Here is an 18,146-nt window from a genome sequence, read left to right on the forward strand (position 1 = left end):
CCAAGAAATGGCACCCAGCCGGCATGGCTCAATGGTTGAGCATCGACCTATGAACTAGGAAGTCACAGTTCAATTCCCAGGCAGGGCACATGCCCAGGTTGTGGGCTCCATCCCCAGTGTGGGGTGTGCAGGAGGCAACTGGTCAATGATTCTCTCTCATCATTAATGTTTCTATCTCTATCTCTCCCTCTCCCTTGCTTTCTGAAATCAATAAAAATATTTAAAATAAAAAATATCAAGAAATGGTGATAAGAGGGTCCAGAGAATCCTATATAATAAAAGGCTAATATGCAAATTGTCCCCATGGGTGGGAGTTTGACCTACTGGAAGTTAGACGTGCGCTGACCACCAGGGGGCGGTGTGGAACATGGTGGGTGCAGGCGACGCAGCACTGGCAGTAGAGGCGCTGCTGGCCCTAATGGGCCCCACTGAGAGTGGGACTGTGGTGGGATGTTGGAGCAGGTAAGCGGGCGGCGCCAGGCCAAGGCATGTGTGAGCACGGGCCCCGATTGCCCCACTGGTCACCCCAAAGACAGCAATGGGAGGCGGCAGTGGGGGGGCGGGGCTGGTGAGCGGGCGGCACCAGGCCAAGGTGGGTGTGAGCAGGGTGCCCTGATTGCCCCCACTGGTCGCCCCACAGATGGTGACCAGTGGCAGCAGCAGTGGGGGGGCTGGGTGGGGCAGCCGCTTGGCTCCTAGGCACTGAGGGAGCCAGGTGGGGGGCCAGGTCCCGATGGATCGCCCTGCAGGCAGGATGGTGGAGCAGGTGAGGGGGTGGCGCCAGGCCAAGGCGGGGGGTGAAGGGTGGGAGGGGGGAAGGGGTGCCAGGCGGGGCTGCGAGGCTGGGGACGTGAGCTGGGGCCCAATCCCCGCAGGCCACCCCAAGGGACCCCACCCGTGTGAATTCATGCACCACGCCTCTAATTAGTAATAAGACTCTAGGAAAAGGAGAAGTTCACCTCTAAGAACATTGAGAGATGAAGTAGAGGTCATGTCATGTGGTAGCTGGAAGTTGGGTTCCAGAGCCATCAGACTGGGCAAGTTACTACTTGAGAACTGTATGAATTGGGCAAGATACTTCCTTCTCTGAGCCTCAGTTTCCTCACTGAAAAATGTGATTATTAATAGTCCCAATTAGTAATGGAATCTATCTCATAGGGCCATTGTGAGAAGGAAATGATGCATTTAAAACAGTTTCCATAGAGCCAGACATATACACAATAGATATTGTTATTGTTATTTTTACAACTCAAAAATTTTGTGGGCCCAGTTCTCTGCTTTAAAACTATGCTGTGTTCCTCAAATGACGAGGTAAAGAAACATTCTGAGGACTGTGTAGAAAAGTCATATTTTCATTAATTCTTATTTTCTCAAGGTATATTTAATATTTTAAAATGGTAAGGTTTTTTGTAGTGGATAGTCTACAAAAACCTACAGAATTAGTATTTTTGGCCCAGGGACTTACAAAGTTATCACAATCATTTTTATCAGTGCTTGAATATTCTGAAGTTGTAAGATACACTTTTATTGTAATACCCCATGTTTAATTATGCATTCAAAATTTAAATATTGTCACCTAAAAAACACACAAAACAAACCATTAGTTTAAAAACACCACATTTCTACACTAAGAAAGTTTGATAACCATCTAATGAAAACAGATAGGGAATGGAAAAAAAACACCATCCATTATAGTAATATTATTTGCAGCACTTTAGTAAAAGGGCCCATCAACATTTTTGTTCCACACTCCATTTTTTCAAGGTAAGAATCCATTCGCGCCATACTTAATACAAAATGTCAGCTTAGAACACACATATGTTCCTAACTAATAAGTTTTACTGTAGCGAAAGAAGTAACCATTACAAACTTTAGATGCTGGAAATGTAAAAATTCATCCCCTGCAACAATTATCAAACAAACAAAAACAAAAAAAGCCCCAAACCAATAACAAAATAAAAGACCATTAAAAGCTGATGGAAAAAAATTTCTCTAGTGCTTGCATAAGGATTTTACAGATCCCAAGGTGGAATGGCAGAAATACACACACACACACACACACACACACACACACACACGCTCACTCACACAGTATTGTTATTTAATATGCAGAGGATCACTGATTTAAGGTTACTCAAGTTCAGAAATATAAATCCCCACAGCTGCTCTGTCTTGGCCACTGATGCTATTACGCCAAATGGATGTTGGGATACCTTGAGCCCTTCCTCCTCCATTGCCATTTCATCCCTTGCACATCCCCATCTTATGGCTGGATACACTGAGGTTCTCTCTTACATTCCTTTGCTCCTTTCTTGCTAGAGCCTTCTCCAACATACCAGAAGAAATGCCCAGCAGTCTAGGCCACCATCAAGCTCCACCTAACCTGTCAGGATGCTAGAGCTTCAATTATCACAGGGGCTGGCCCTAAAAACCCATAGTTGCTCAAGCTCTGAGAATCAAGGACTCAAATCTAGGACAACTGTTTGTGTTATTTTAGTTATAATTTAAATAAATAAGTTTTTGTGGGTTTGTTGGGGCTCTGGATGGTTTTAACACTGCTTTTTTTGGAAAATGTATTCTCAATTCCACAAAGTCTACTTCTAAATGTACTTCACAATCCATTTAAAATTGAGTATAGTTCTCAAAAAGTTAGATAGAGAATAAACACGACAGTGATTCAAACTCTAGGTATATACCCAAAGAAGTAAAAAGAAAGATTCAAAGAGATGCTTGTACACAAATGTTGATAGGTAGCCAGGAAGTAAAAATCCAAGTGTCTCTCAATGGATGAATAAATACATAAAATGTGATATATTATTTAACCATTAAAAGGAATAAAGTGGTGGTACATGTTACAACATGGATGAACCTTGAAATCATATTAGGTGAAAGAAGCCAGACACATAAGGACTACTACTGATAGATTCCACTTATGAGTTTCTGCTTAGGGTGAGGAAAAACTCTGGAAATGGTGGTGGTAATTGTACAACATTATGCATGTACTAAATGCTACTGAACTGTATGCTTTAAAATGGTTAATTTATGATATGTTAACTTCAAATCAGTTGAAAAATTGTATATAGTTAGCATCTACAAGTATATAAAAAGTGAAATAGTAGATAAAGTACATTTGTTCTGTAAAGAAGATATGGAGGGAAAGAGGATTGATTAGGAGCTAGAAAACCTAAAAACTTGGGCTCAAGCCCTAATTCAAACGTTACTAATTAGTCCATCTTAAATGAGTCATTTCCCCCACCTGAGCTTCAGTTTCCTTATGAAAATAACATGGATACTATCTGCTCTATTTAATTCTAAGACTGAGATTCAGAAAGTACATAGACAACTGTAACATACCAGAGAAAAGGTATTAACTACTATAATAAAAGAAAAGTTGGAACTATTAAGCCCCTCCCCCCCAAAGAAAAGGATGAATATATGCTTTCTCTTTCTAATGTCTTATTTCTTACTTTAGATACTAGGTAGGATTTAGGCACACATTAGGAAACTATTATGAGGGCTGGAGGAGGTTCAAGACAGTCCACGGTGATTCTTAGAGCATATCCGGTTGGGGAACCAGGTCAATTTTAGTCGGAATCTATAGCAGTGAACCCAGGCTAGATCAGATTCCGTTCTGCAGAGTAAGAAATATAAAGCCCTGCAAGGGTTCTAGAATCAATCTGTATCCGTAACTTTTAGATTATAAATGGTCTGGAGTTAGAATAGAGCCACTTCAAAGCTTCACTAGTAATATGTGGAATGGGAAGGAGAACTTGAGTCTCTTTTGGTTAGAACCCTCAATTAATCAGGCTTCAAGTGTGAATGAAGAGAAGGAAACATTTTCTAGCGGCACAAGGCTTCCTGTATAGTAACATCTATTTTACTCACTACAAAAAGGAAAGATGGTTCACTTGAAAGAATTTACCTAAAAAAATTAGTCTCCTTAAAATATTTAATGGCAATAATTTTAAAATATATTACAGAAATTATACTACCTAATTTACATTTTTATATAGGGAAAAATGCAAATGTGAAATAATACATTGGTTTATGGGATATCTGTTGAATCCAAACAAATGTGTATTTATAAGACTGACTACACAGGTAATTTGTTAGGGCAATGGTAAATGTGTTCTGGTGTAGAAGGAAGGATCCTGCATGATAGGATCCTTCACGAATTGAATTCTAGTCCAAGATTGGCCACTTACTCATCTATGTGATGTTGAGCTTTTCCTGTGCCTCTGTCTCCTCTGTACAATGAGAGGATTAGGTAGTAGTTTCCAAAAAAAATTTCTTAAGTTTTTTTGGTTTTAAACTTTAAGCAGTAGAACCTTTTATTATTTTTTAAAAATATATTTTTATTGATTTCAGAGAGGCAGGGAGAGGGAGAGATAGAAACATCAATGACGAGAGAGAATCATTGATTGGCTGCCTCCTGCATGCTCCCCACTGGGGATCATGCGTGCAACCCAGACATGTGCCCAATCGAACCATAGGTCGACGCTCGACCACTGAACCATGCCAGCCGGCAGAACCTTTTCTTTAAATGAACTCTTCCAAGAAGCCTGCTATTTCAAATAAATAAACTCAGAGCTATTCTGTTTGAAGTAAGGTAAGAAACCCAGAAGCCTGTCTGCTTTCGCTGCCTTATTGTCTTGGCAGTCCCCAGGTGCCTCTGAAGAAGCTTTAGGGCTCCACCGAACATGTGTAAAACTCAATGGGCCAGATAAAGCCAAAGGTCTCTTTCTGTTCTAGTATGTGCTGATTTTACTAGTGTAGACATTTTCAAATGTCCCATCTAACTTTTTTGGAGGAGTTCTTTAATTGTAAATATAATCTTGACAAATAGAGAAGAAAAATTTCAGGAAAGTTTTCCAATCCTATTACTACAAATTGACTAATTTACTTCACTGCTTTATTAATCTATTTTGACACTGCCATTAAATCAATTAATTTGATTAAAGGAATAGATTTTCTATTTTTATATTTTGACATTTTTTTCAAAATAGATTTTCTACTTTTATATTTTGACATTTCATTCAAATCATAATTGGTATGATTTGAATTTATTTCTTATTTTTACCCCTATGTAGGAACAGCATTTTAGAGAAATATGTGTATGTAAACACACATACTGTTTTTCCCCCAATAGCTTATTGTGCACTTAGATCTACTCAATCACTACTGGCAATCAGCACCAAATGCCAATCTACCCTCTGGTTAGGAGCTAACTTGCTGCTCTAACCCATTTGTATAAACCTTCCTATATACCTTAATCCTTCCAAATGCAACTGTGACACAAAGTATTACAGACTTTTAAAAACCTGTTCTCTTGAAAAAAAAAAATATTGTGGAGCATCAGTAACCAGATAGTATTCTCAAATTTCAGTGATCTAGCCCATGGAGCCATCCCCTATGCACAGTGCTCTGTTTCATGCAGTACATGGCTTTAGCTGCCCAAATCTTTTTTTCCCCCAATGAATCAGTAGAACAGTGAAGATCTTACTTTTTTTTTTTTTTTTTTAAAGCAGTGGCATATCAATGAGGCACAGATGTGTATTCCAACTCTGCATGGATGAGCACACTGTTCAATAGTGCTGGCTCACACGGTATCAGGGCGAGTTATCACTTCCCATGAAGGCACTCTTATCACCAGGGCCCAGAGAGGTGGCTGCAAATCGCAGCCTTTTTATTTTCAAGGCAGTTCTGCTGAACATTCAGGCTTCAAAGATTCACACTTCCAAAACTCTATAAGAGTTTGTGAACGCTCAATTTGCCAAAACTGTTTACAGTGTAATTGGGCACCGTACCTGTGTCCATGAGATAGCGGAGGCGCTTCTCCACCAGCGCGGCACGGGTGTCAATTTGCTTTTGCTCATTCTCTAGTGCTGCCAATTCTCCTACAACATATTGACTGGTGTCTTTGAACCCTTTCTGTTAACGAGAACAAACAGGAAGAAAAAATAAAATCACTTGTAAGTTGCATTTTTCCTTTCTATAAACACTTAGTAAAGCACTTACCTAGAGAACCAAATACACCCTTACTATCACCCTTAGTACCAAAAAGCAACTCCCTGTGAATCAAAGAATTTTCATATGTATAGCAAAACTTTTGTGAAGGGAGAAAATCTCAACCATTTAGTAATACATTTATAATTTAATACCCAGATTTGCCAGATTTAAAAAGTTAACACTAAAATTCTCCTCACAGTTGAGTCAGTTATTTAAGCATGAATGAGGACAGAAGACAATTTTCCCCATGGTGATTGCCAAAACAACACCAATGACACCTTTAATTCAAAACTGTAATATACAAAACTGGAGTTTTACTAAAGAATTGTTTCTTAAAGCATCTATCCTGAAAAAATCAGGCAGATTTGTTCTTACAAAAAATAAAAAATTAAAGAGAGGTTTCTTATTTTCATTATGGATATACTATTTAAAATGCTCTTAAAAATGATAAAAACAGAAGTTTCGTTTCTAATATCTCTAGTATTCCCTCCAGCTGGCTCCTGTACTTTAACATGTCATTCTGTTGATGTATTACTAATTATTGTAGCTGTGAATTCTAACGTGACAGGTGGTTTCAAATCTTCCTACATAGGATCTAATGCAACTAGTATGCAGATTTCGTTTACTTTCCATTTGACTAAATTTGAAATTTTACTTTTTACAACCATCATGTTAAAAAATATTATCCTTAGAAGTTTTATTTGAAGTAGCAGTTCTATTATGAAGTACCAGTATAGTAAATTCTTATTTTCATATTGTAAATTTAAATAATTAGGGACAGGAAAGTTACAAATGGATTCATTATCGCTCCCTTTGGATTTGGAATACCTGTTTATCTTGGGGCATTTTTAGGGCTATGTTTCCTGGGTAGCTGAGAAATACTGAAGAACTGCTTAAGTGATTACTCTCAGCACCATCACTACTACCACCAGCACTTACAACATTATTTATTCAGAGAAATGAATGCGAACAATCCTCTGTTGTCAAATCCCTTCCCTACTTAGAAGCATATTAATCTCTAAGAAGCCATGAGGAATTATCCTTCAGTACTCCTTAAATAAGAAACAAATATCAAGAAATGTTATTTATGACTGTATTTTAGAATTCTCAGTTCAATAAACATGTCTAGCCATACATATAACTTACATATCTTTAGAAGTAGTAAAATAATTTGTACTCACATACTAACTCAATTAATACCACCTTATTGTTAAATTGATTATGGTAGTTGACAAAGTTGAAATATTTTAAGAAATTATAAAGCTGGTAATTTCTCCAGATAGTGTGATCAAATAAGTCTCTGTATTTTTTAAAAGATTCACACAAAAGAGATAGCATTCTTTCTCAATATGAAATATAACAGAAAAAATTATAACAACAGAAGAAATGCTAATGGTAACTTCAAAATCTGGAATAATCTGGTGAATGGGTTTTGTACCTATCTTCCAGACAGCAGAGCATTTTCAAAATTAACTTTTCTCATTTCATCCAGAGGGTCAAAACACACATAATGGTTTGCAAAGATATAAGAAAGCAGAAGTGATAAGCAACACATAAAACTTCATTGCTTTTACTGATTAATTCACTTAAAAACAGTTTATAATAAGATTTCTTTAGTGTGAGTATACAGTATCCTCACATATTCCGTAACTTAAAAAATTATACCGAATATTTCATCAGGATATTCCAGTGAGCTGTTCTATGTACTAGGGTCTTAGTACCACAGCTTAAAATAAGAAGTTCTTTAGGGTCCTAAAATGTAATTGGTAATTCTGGGTACATTGTAAGCATTTTAAAAACCAACAAAGATTATTTTAATATTAAAAACAATAAAAACATTTACACATAAAAAAGGAGCACCATTAAAGAGAGCTATACTTCCAGACAAAAATTCAAGTTAAAACTTGTTCTTCCTGCTTCTGTCCCAAAGCTGTCCATCAAAAGCAGCTTTCTCCCTGCGGTCTATCAAATATTTCCCTCACAAATCAATTTTACACATGATCAGCCCATACCCCTACTGAGCTGAACCTCCCTGTTAATTAAGTGAAGAAATTACCATATATATTATATTAATGCAAACATCATTCAGCTAGTAATTCACGGCTGATCTGGATAATGGAAAGGTTGAACACCCATTAACCCAAGCCAACAAAATGGGTTGGCTGAGAAATTCTAGCAGGTCTCATGTGACTTTTCCCTCTAACTGCAGCTCTGCGGTATCTGCTATTGTAATAATTAAAATCCTCCCGGTAGATCAATACTGGAATCTCTTTGTGGGAAGTGCCCTGATGGAAATGTCTCAAGGAAGCTGGGGCTGTGGAACTCTGAAAAATTCATTTTTTTTTATCTGACAATTATCACCACATTGCAGACTAATTCAACAGTGCACCCCTCTCACTCTGCTTTGAATGCACTGGAGATTGACATCTTAAAAAACCTAACATCTCATTTTAACAAATAAAGGCACTATTTCCACATACAGTTTGGAATTATCAGCAATCATGAAACCACACAAAAAATTAATATACATTAAGCACTTCATCTTCTGATGGCTTCCTCTGAGTTTCAGTTATCGCTGCCTTCTCCTCATTTCCTTTCTTTGTATCTTCCTGTATTGATCTCTGTCTTTTTATATCTTAAAAAAAAGTAAAGACATGTAAAATTATTATAAAGCTTGATATTTGTATATTGAAATGTGAATTTACAGTATCAGCTTTTTAACATATATGTATATACAGCTAAATAATGTTAAATCATAAGATGGGAAACATTAAAAAAAAGTGTACCTACCTGGTCTATTCTCAACATATTGACTGAAAGACTGAAGTTGAGTTTTTCTGACTGTAGAATCCTTGCTGAATACAACAGGATTTCTAAATCTTTCTGTCGCTTTTTGTAATCGCTCAGCCCGGAGATCTTCTGTGCCATTCTAAAAGTAAAACAAACACAATTTTAGAGAGTCCTGATATTGTAAACATGAAATTGTGTATCAGTAAAATAATTTTTACTGATTTAAGATAATGCCAATTTAGAAACTTTTTGAAAGAAAAAGTATTTTAAAGAGGTCTAAATAACTCAACTGCAAATTCTGTTACCTGTAACCAAAAGCTTACAGGAGACCTGGTTTAAATAGAGGCTCACTCTTGCTAATTTGATTCATCAGACACTGTGAACCCCTGAGTTTCCCTCAGATGATATGTATAATTTAAAGGCCATGTTGCCTCTGTCTATTCCCCGCACTATTCTGGCCCATTGGTTTGTACAGCCCCACAGAGTTGTATGACAAGAAGAACTAGTTTCTAATTTTATGCCCATTGAGGTAAACTATTAATGCTGGATGAAGGCTAAAAGGTAGGATTTTAATACTACCTCACTGAACTGCATTTCATCAGCTATAACTTTCCAAAGCCAGATTTGTAAGTAAGCCCTTTGCAGCTAAGGAAACTACAATTATCTTTGCTAGAGCTTCCTATGTTAATACTGGCAACCAATTCAAATGGTTCTATCAACAAGAAATATCCCAGAAGACTGAACCACTGCAATGTGTGGAAGCTGCAGATACCGAGGTGCTGTGTACCAAACAAATATTTCATTTTATACCTAATCTTTTATTATTTTTATTAAGTGTTTTGAAAGTAAATAGGGAAAGGCTAAGATGCATGACTAATAGCTAAGCCTGCTGAATGCTGAAACTGGTTATCAAAAGCTACCAAGACTTTGCCCTTCCTCTGCATTGAGACAATCGGTAATGAGGGAGTCCTCCAATGGCCTATTCTCTAGCCTCAAGGAGGCCTGGGATACAGAATCCTCAAGGGAAGGTAACAGTTTATCCTTTTCCACAAACACAGAATGCCTCATTTATAAATGTGTAAACTGCATTTTATTAAAAAAAAACATAAAACCCCAAATCAATGCTGAAAGCTTCGAGAGAACAGATGGACTGTATATGTTCTTTATAAGCACCATTTTAAAAAATCTTAACTAAAAAGATCCATACAAAGACAAGCTGTTTAAAGCACACCTTTTATTGGAATAACTTTAAAGACCACTATACAAGAGTTTATTGGAAAGCAAAACCAATTTAATCTACTTAAATAATTAAGGCTTAATAATAAAAATACCTCTATTTTTAAAGTTATATATTTATTAATATCATGCCAGCTAGGTTTGTTTGTTTAGAAAAGTGTGGAGGGATTGAGAAAAAAAAAAACACAAGAAAAACTCATGGACACGGACAACAGTGTGGTGACTGCCGGGGAGAGGGTGGGTGGGTGGGAGGTAGAAGAGCTTATAGGGGGGATAAATGGTGATGGAAGGAGACTTGACTTGGGGTAGTGAATACACAATACACTGTACTGATGATATGTGGTGGAATTATGCACCTGCAATCTGTATAATTTTGTTAAACACTGTCACCCCAATAAATGCAATAAAAAGGAAAACAAGTATGTATTCAACTGTTATTATAATAACTGCCCAAAAGTCTAAAATTCAAGTCTTTACCAAAATAAATAAACATGGCTAATAGCAACATGCTAAAATATCAGTGAGATTAGCCAGCAAATCCCATCTTAAGAAACCTTTTTATGACTGGGGACTTCTGCCACTTTACAAATGTATTCCTCTAAACCCACTAATTCAGTTAGCCTTTTCAATCCATTGTATTATTCTTAGGCCAGCTTCATTCTGCATTAAGTCCACTGCAGAAAGCTAAATTGAACGCAAAAAATCAGACCTGATCCAGGCTTCCTTTTGTTCAAAGATAGAGACCAAAAGTCCTCTGGTGCTGCCACACACTTTCATCACCAATTTATAGAAACCGACAGTATAAGGAAAAAGCAATGAAAGTCATTGTTTTGGGACTTCAAAGCATCTCTGTGTCAGGGGAAGGAAATCCTTTCAGTCAGCGGGCAGTCCCCGAAGTCTGCAGGTGGGTGAAAAGTTATACAGGACTAGAAGTACCCTAAAGCTAGAAAAATATAAATGATACAGTACAAAAAAGGGAGGGAGCTTGAATGGGGATAATAGAAATAATAATAATAATAATAATAATAATAATAATAATAATAAAAAAATTATAATAATGTGGCATTTTGGCTGAATTCCTAAAAAAGGTAAAATTCATATGGATACAAAACACATGCAAGTTTATAAAAATTTGTATTCTATCACACACCATATTCAAGTATTAACTGACATGAGTTTTAGTTTATCTAAACAAGTCAAAGTTTGAGGATGATATAAAAATATGCTAGAATTCTCTTAGCAATATTCTTCTTAGAAAAACAGACATACATATAAAAGTCAAGAATAGTTTCTACTTTTACCAGCATCAAAGAGTAGTTTCTCTGAAAAAAGTAGATAAATACTGATTACCATATTGGTATTTAATTTATTGGCTATTTAATAAAAATTTGTACATCTTAATCTTAATGTGAAGAATTGGTAAGAAATTGATTTTAGGATTATATAATGCTAGTGGAAATTAGAATACATAGATACCTAATCAAATATTTTAAGCAAGTAAGATTTACCTTAATGTCTTGCTCTGAGCTCTCGGTTATAACTTTCTGAGAAGCACTGGAGAGTGAATTTGCCACCTGTGGCTGAACTTCTATGAGTTTCTTCAGCTTCAAGTCCACCAACTTAGTCTTTTGTTCTGTTAAATATGCAAACACAAAGAATTACTAAGTAAGATGCATTTAGATGTATAGGCTATCAATTTAGAGCACACCATAAAAATACTACATTTTAAAAAAAGGACTTTAGGATTGTGTAATAACACATCAATCCAGACATATACAGAATTCTTTTCATATATATGTATAACTACATACTATATTATATAACTATAGTATAATTGAGTAGTCATTGGGTATGTTGATTATAATCATTTTTAATTGAGATATAATTGACATATAACATTGTGTAAGTTTAAGGTATACAATGTGTTGACTTGATGAATTTATATATTACAATATGATTACCACCCCAGCATTAGTTAATACCTATTGTCACATCACATAATTGTCATTTATTTTTTGTGGTAGGAACAATTAAAATTTAGTCTCTTAGCATATATTGTTAGTGTATGTATAAACATATATATTTTCCCCCAAAATCAGTCCCTTTAAAGAATATAGTCAATATACCTAAAGATAATTCAGTTATACTATAGTTAACAGTAGCTATGCTTATCTGAAAACCTAAGCCTATATTTGATGTATATATTTATATGAGTAGGTTAGATATAATGAAACAAGTCATTTTAAAATAGATTTTTAAAGGGGATTCATTTGATTCTAAGTTATATTTTAGAGTTTCAAATTCTTCCAGTATATTAAATTTATACATATACTGCCATATTAAAATAAGTTCTTAACATGATCTCAGACAGTCATGTAAACACTGTTAGAACCCAATGTTTATCTCTGTGTGTGTGTGTGTGTGTGTGTGTGTGTGTGTGTGTGTGGCACTGAAACATGGTCTATGCTTACAAATACCTTCTAATGGGAGGGCAGAAATATAATAAAGGTGATAAAAATTTAAAACATTAAATATAGATAGAAATTTAAAATAAATAAAAATATGGCTATAACTTTAAAATTAACCATTTCAAATTATTTTTAGCAAGTCCATTAATTTTTAATAATAGAATAAAAACAAATGGAATAAAATAATTCTACTTAAATTCACTCAAAGCAACTATTTAATAAAATGCTTGTAAAAGATATGCCAACCATTTGGTAAATGATATTTTTCATAAAGATTAATAAGTTTTCTAATTATAAGACTCTTAATAAATGCTATTATCATTACTCTCATGCAAATTGGTTAGTTTATATTGCCAGGCTTCTCTTTTAAACAATATCTGATGAACTATGGTCAAATCAAGATAAAGATTAAACAATTTATTATTAAAACATTATGACTTTTATATACATATTAAAAAAAGAATTTTGGGGAAAATAAAGCAAGGATAAAAATCATAATATATTCTATGTGCCTCCAGATTCCAATCTGCATTCCTATTTCTTATTGCCTTGAAATAAACCATAGCCTGATTTGGAAAGTCTGTCGTATGCACACGCCAACACTTTCTGGCATTCTTGAGAGTTGTAAACAATATATTAGCTAACTTCACAAACAGGAAGGCTGAGATGGGTTTTCTTTTTTGGCATAAAGTAGGAAGAGAGTTTTTAAAAAGGACAAGAGTCAAGCCTATTAGACATAATGTTAGCCAAACTTTAAAGTGTCCCACAAAGTTGTTATAACTAAAACTAGAAAATTCTCTTCACGTTACCTAAGCAATAACTAATTTTTCCTATCTTCATACTCTATTGTAAAATGAGGAAATATGCATCCCTATTGTCATTGGTTCTATACTTCCATAAATTGACTGTTAAGGCTTCAATTCTGTACTTATGGGTGTCCTCAGCAGGAAAGGGTCGTTGCTGGTTTCTGATAAAGCTGCTGGTCGTGGTTGTGGTGAGAGGCTGGGTAAGCAGTAACAAAAATCTTTTTCAAAAAGAAAAATCAAATTTGCCCAAGTTCTACAGTATTTTAAATAGAAAGAAATGAAAGATAGTCCTAATTTTGGAATAAATATTTAAAAATTTTCCTTAAATATCAGAATTTTCCTAGACTTCCACAATTATGCACAACCTCTACCTGGTAGAGTATAATTTAATACTACACCATGAAGGAGTTACTGACAAAAGGGCAGTAACTTTTATTAGGTGCTCCGTATAGATAAGAAGACCTTGGTTGGTTGTTTCTGGAGAAATAACAGAATTATTTCAAACAGAGGAAGAAACAAAGCAGGTTAGTATTTCAGGGGCATGTCAGTGCTAGGAGACCTGCTCTCACTCCCTTTAGCTTTTTATAGGAAAAGATAAATATTAAGGACTTCAATTTCTTACCTTTAAATCTGGAAAAATAACTAAAGACTTTTTATTGCTATAAGAATTCAATTCAATAAGCATTTATAGAACCCCTCTGGTATATAAAACTTTGTATAGCTACCTGCTGTTGACTTATATGAACCACTCATCTATTAAACCACAAGTATGTTTATATTTAAAAAATAACTTAAAAGGTCAATTACCAATGTGATTATTGGTATAATATTTATTGATATAAGACATGTGATTAATTCAATAGCAGTTTATATAAGCAGTTTTCAAATAAAGTGTCTTATTGTAATTAAGTATGCATAAATTAATTTATTAGTAGTAATATTTAAAATAAAAAACTAAAAAAAAAGAATAAAGCACAAAATCTGCAATATAATATTACAATTAAGATACTCAATTCTAACCAAGTCAGAAAATCTGATTTACATTTGAAGTATTCCATAGGTACTACATCTATGCCTTACAACACTATACCAAAATATTTAGGCTAAGAAGGGAACCAATTATTGAATAGCCTACAAATTATATCATATAACATAAAATATAAAAGTGAATCTTAGTCCTGGCTGGGTAGCTCAGTTGGTTACAGCATCGTCCCAATATGCCAATGTTGTGGGTTCAATGTCTGGTCAGGGCACGTACAAGAAGCAACCAACGAATGCATGGATGGGTGGACAATAAATTGCTGTTTCTCTCTCTCTCTCTCTCTCTCTCTCTCTCTCTCTCTCTCTCTCTCTCTCTGTCTCTCTCTGTCTCTCTCTTTCTCTCAAATCAAACAACAATTTTTTTTAGTTTTAAAAAAGTGAATCTTTTTTAAATTTAAAAAAGAGTAAGAAGAGAACACAAGCTACAATTTGCTATTCCAATTTTATTGCTAATTTTAACTAAACCTAAAACAAAATAATAACAAAATTGATGGAAGGTGGATTTAGTGAAATGATTTGTGAGGACTAAGATGTAATAAAACTACAAAAAAACTTATTATCACAATTAATGAGATAATAATAAAAATATAGTGATAAAGTTTGCCATGCAGCAGGACACAAAATATTTATAATTTGAAATTACCGGGAATATCAAGGTCATTTTCTAAGTTAGTAAGTTCATCTCCATCTCCTACAACAAAGCCTTCAGGAATCTCCTCGTTAGTATCTATCTCAATATTATCATTTTCATCTGTAGGAACACGTAGCAATAACGTTAGTATATTGTATATTATTTTTTTTATATTGTTTGTCCAAAACACTAAAGAAGAAAAAAACAGTATTTTAATTAGTTATTCAAATTCAAGTCTGACACAGATTAGCAAGTTAAAAATCAGTTCTAAGTCACTCTTTCACTATTGGATTAACATTTATATTTTAAATTCATATGTCAAAAATGAATTGTCACATCAAAGCAGATGCAAAGGTTTTGACAATTTGCCACACACTGTCTCTGACCACTGAGCTCACTGAGTTGATATATTTTAAAAGTACTCCACTAGTGATCACTAATAATGGCATACAAAAAAAAATTGGTTTGGTAACAAAGTCATCAAGAATATTTCTGTTTCACATTTTTATCATTTATTAGATATAAATGGTAAAGGCACAAGTCATTCTTTAAAAATTTGTAGCTATATTTAAATCATTTGTATGAAGATGAATGCTTTTGTGCTTTTCATGAAATACTAGAGGCCCGATGCACGAAATTCGAGCAAGAGTAGGCCTTCCTTCCCCCCAGCTGCCGGCACCAGCTTCCGTCTGACACCTGGGACCCAGGCTTCCCTCTGGCCGCTGGCAGGCACCCAGGATCCAGGCTTCCCTCGCAGCCCTGGCTTCATCTGGAAGGTTGTCTGGTCTAATTAGCATATTACGCTTTTATTATTATAGATTATCATAAAAGCATTATAGATAAATTAAAAGACAAGATTAAGACTAGAATAGACAGTACCTTTAAGCAAAAGAAAGTTCAGAACAACACAGTACATCTTGGAAGAATTAAAACTGGAAAAAACTGTTATTATTCAAAATTAAATACAACAATAGTGTGGTGAAGGCCTGACATAGGGCAGGGACTGGGAGGAGGGGGCAAAGGTTGAGAAAATGGGGGACATCTATAATACTGTCAACAATAAAGTGTATACACAACTTTATTGTTGACAGTATTAGTGATCACTATACTATATTTATGTGTGTGTGTGTGTGTGTGTGTATATATATATACATATATATATACATAAATATAGTATAAATACATAGAATAAGAAAGTCTTACATGATTTTTTTACACAGTAAAATGTTTTAGATCACAATTTATTGAGTCTTTTTATACATTAAAGATTTCTATTATATATTTTTTTCCTTTCTAACTCCTAGTAATAAAAATTGGTTAAGTAATTTTGATATTTATACATTTAAAAAGGCATAGTAATGATTTGATTTGCATATTAGAAGTAAACTTTAAATTCTGATATTGACAGGCAGTGTAACCTTTTGGAAAAATATCTGCCTAGCCCCAGGAGTTGAGAATATCCCTACTACTCTACAGCTTATTTTTTTTTTTTTTAAATATATTTTATTGATTTTTTACAGAGAGGAAGGGAGAGGGATAGAGAGTCAGAAACATGGATGAGAGAGAAACATCGATCAGCTGCCTCCTGCACACCCCCTACTGGGGATGTGCCCGCAACCAAGGTACATGCCCTTGACCGGAATCGAACCTGGGACCCTTCAGTCCACAGGCCGACGCTCTATCCACTGAGCCAAACCGGTTAGGGCTACAGCTTATTTTTTAATCGGGCAACTTGAATAATAGTTTACATTTATTGAAGACTTCCCATGTACTGTATAAGCTGTTCAGAAGAACACAACAAAGAAGAAAAGATTGAGAAATGCCTCCAGGGAAAAACATTGCTAAATGCTTATAGGACCCTAAGGCATTATATTTGGCTACATTATTTAAGTACAATCAACTATGCTTAGCACAACTATTTGACTACTTTCATAAAAGTCAACATCTTCATCTTCATTATCCTCAAATATTCTTCCCTAAAAAATTTTGTAGTAAACATAAATGAAATAATATTTCTGAATGCTAAATAATTGTTCAGAACACTTCCTCATATTATTGCATCAGAAATAGTTTACTATCAATAGTTTTTAGAGTGGAGTACTTTGTTGCTGCCAACCAGTCTCTATTTATTATTGCTGACCATAATTAATCTAGAAAGCATAAAATTCAATATTCACTCACTTATTTAAGAAATTTCCACTATATACCACATCTGCAATTTATAACACACTGCTGGATGTTGTATTCCATTCAGGTGACTACAATACTATGTAGGATAGATAAGTGTTATGGAGTAAAAATTAGGTGCAGAGCAAATTCTAAAGATGAAAAGATTATCCTTTGCCAATAGTAGTAGGAATTGTTTCGTATGAGCACTAACCTTTAAATTGGGTATTAAGAAATGTACAGGACTTTAAAAACATGAAATATAGAAGAGGTAAGTTTTTAAAAATTAACACTTCTTGTACTGTGTTTTATGCAACAACCAAAATTCCTGCTGGTGTGGATAATAAATGGTATGATTTGTATCTTTAAAAACAAAAAGGTACAATTGAGAGAAGGGCACAAAGACAGCAGGAATGGATAGGTTATATTCAAAGAATGGTGTATAAAACAATTAGAAATATAAGCCCTGAGGCTTATGTCTTATAAAAATTAGAGTAGTGTCAATACTATTTCTATTATATCACTCTTGCTTACAATCTGAAATGCCTTCTATGTGAAGTAAAAAGTGGTCTACAAACTGCATGTGGGTATATTATCCATGTGATAGCCTTCATGCAAGATTGCTGACCTACATGTGTACAGAAAGGGTAGAGGCAGGAAATCCAGGTTATAACCTCCAGGCAAGCATTATGGAGAGCCTAACCCAGTGGTCGGCAAACTCATTACAGTCAACAGAGCCAAATATCAACAGTACAACGATTGAAATTTCTTTTGAGAGCCAAAATTTTTAAACTTAAACTTCTTCTAATGCCATTTCTTCAAAATAGACTCGCCCAGGCCGTGGTATTTTGTGGAAGAGCCACACTCAAGGAGCCAAAGAGCCGCATGTGGCTCGCGAGCTGCATTTTGCCGACCACTGGCCTAACCTACAATAAAAGAATTAGGAAGTGGGATGACATCATTTAGCGGAGGGATACTGAGGACAGGAAGGCTGAGGCC

At 34.9% G+C, this 18,146-nt stretch overlaps 1 protein-coding gene across 15 annotated transcripts in view; it reads right to left on the reverse strand.

The window, feature by feature from the left end:
- The window catches only part of EHBP1 (EH domain binding protein 1), a 416,128-nt gene that overhangs the window by 40,642 nt on the left and 357,340 nt on the right, over positions 1-18,146 (reverse strand). For 9 of the 15 annotated variants that reach the window (XM_080686020.1, XM_080686023.1, XM_080686019.1 and 6 more), the window contains 5 exons: positions 14,994-15,101; positions 11,544-11,668; positions 8,800-8,938; positions 8,538-8,644; positions 5,808-5,931 (listed from right to left, as the gene is read on the reverse strand). In XM_080686020.1, coding sequence (XP_080542146.1) covers positions 5,808-5,931; positions 8,538-8,644; positions 8,800-8,938; positions 11,544-11,668; positions 14,994-15,101 — 603 coding nt within the window. The remainder of the gene's footprint in view (positions 1-5,807; positions 5,932-8,537; positions 8,645-8,799; positions 8,939-11,543; positions 11,669-14,993; positions 15,102-18,146) is intronic. The other 6 variants (XM_080686011.1, XM_080686024.1, XM_080686013.1 and 3 more) reach the window with 1 other exon arrangement.

The sequence above is a fragment of the Plecotus auritus genome (genome assembly GCF_963455305.1).
Source record: "Plecotus auritus genome assembly, chromosome: 8".
NCBI lineage: Eukaryota > Metazoa > Chordata > Mammalia > Chiroptera > Vespertilionidae > Plecotus > Plecotus auritus.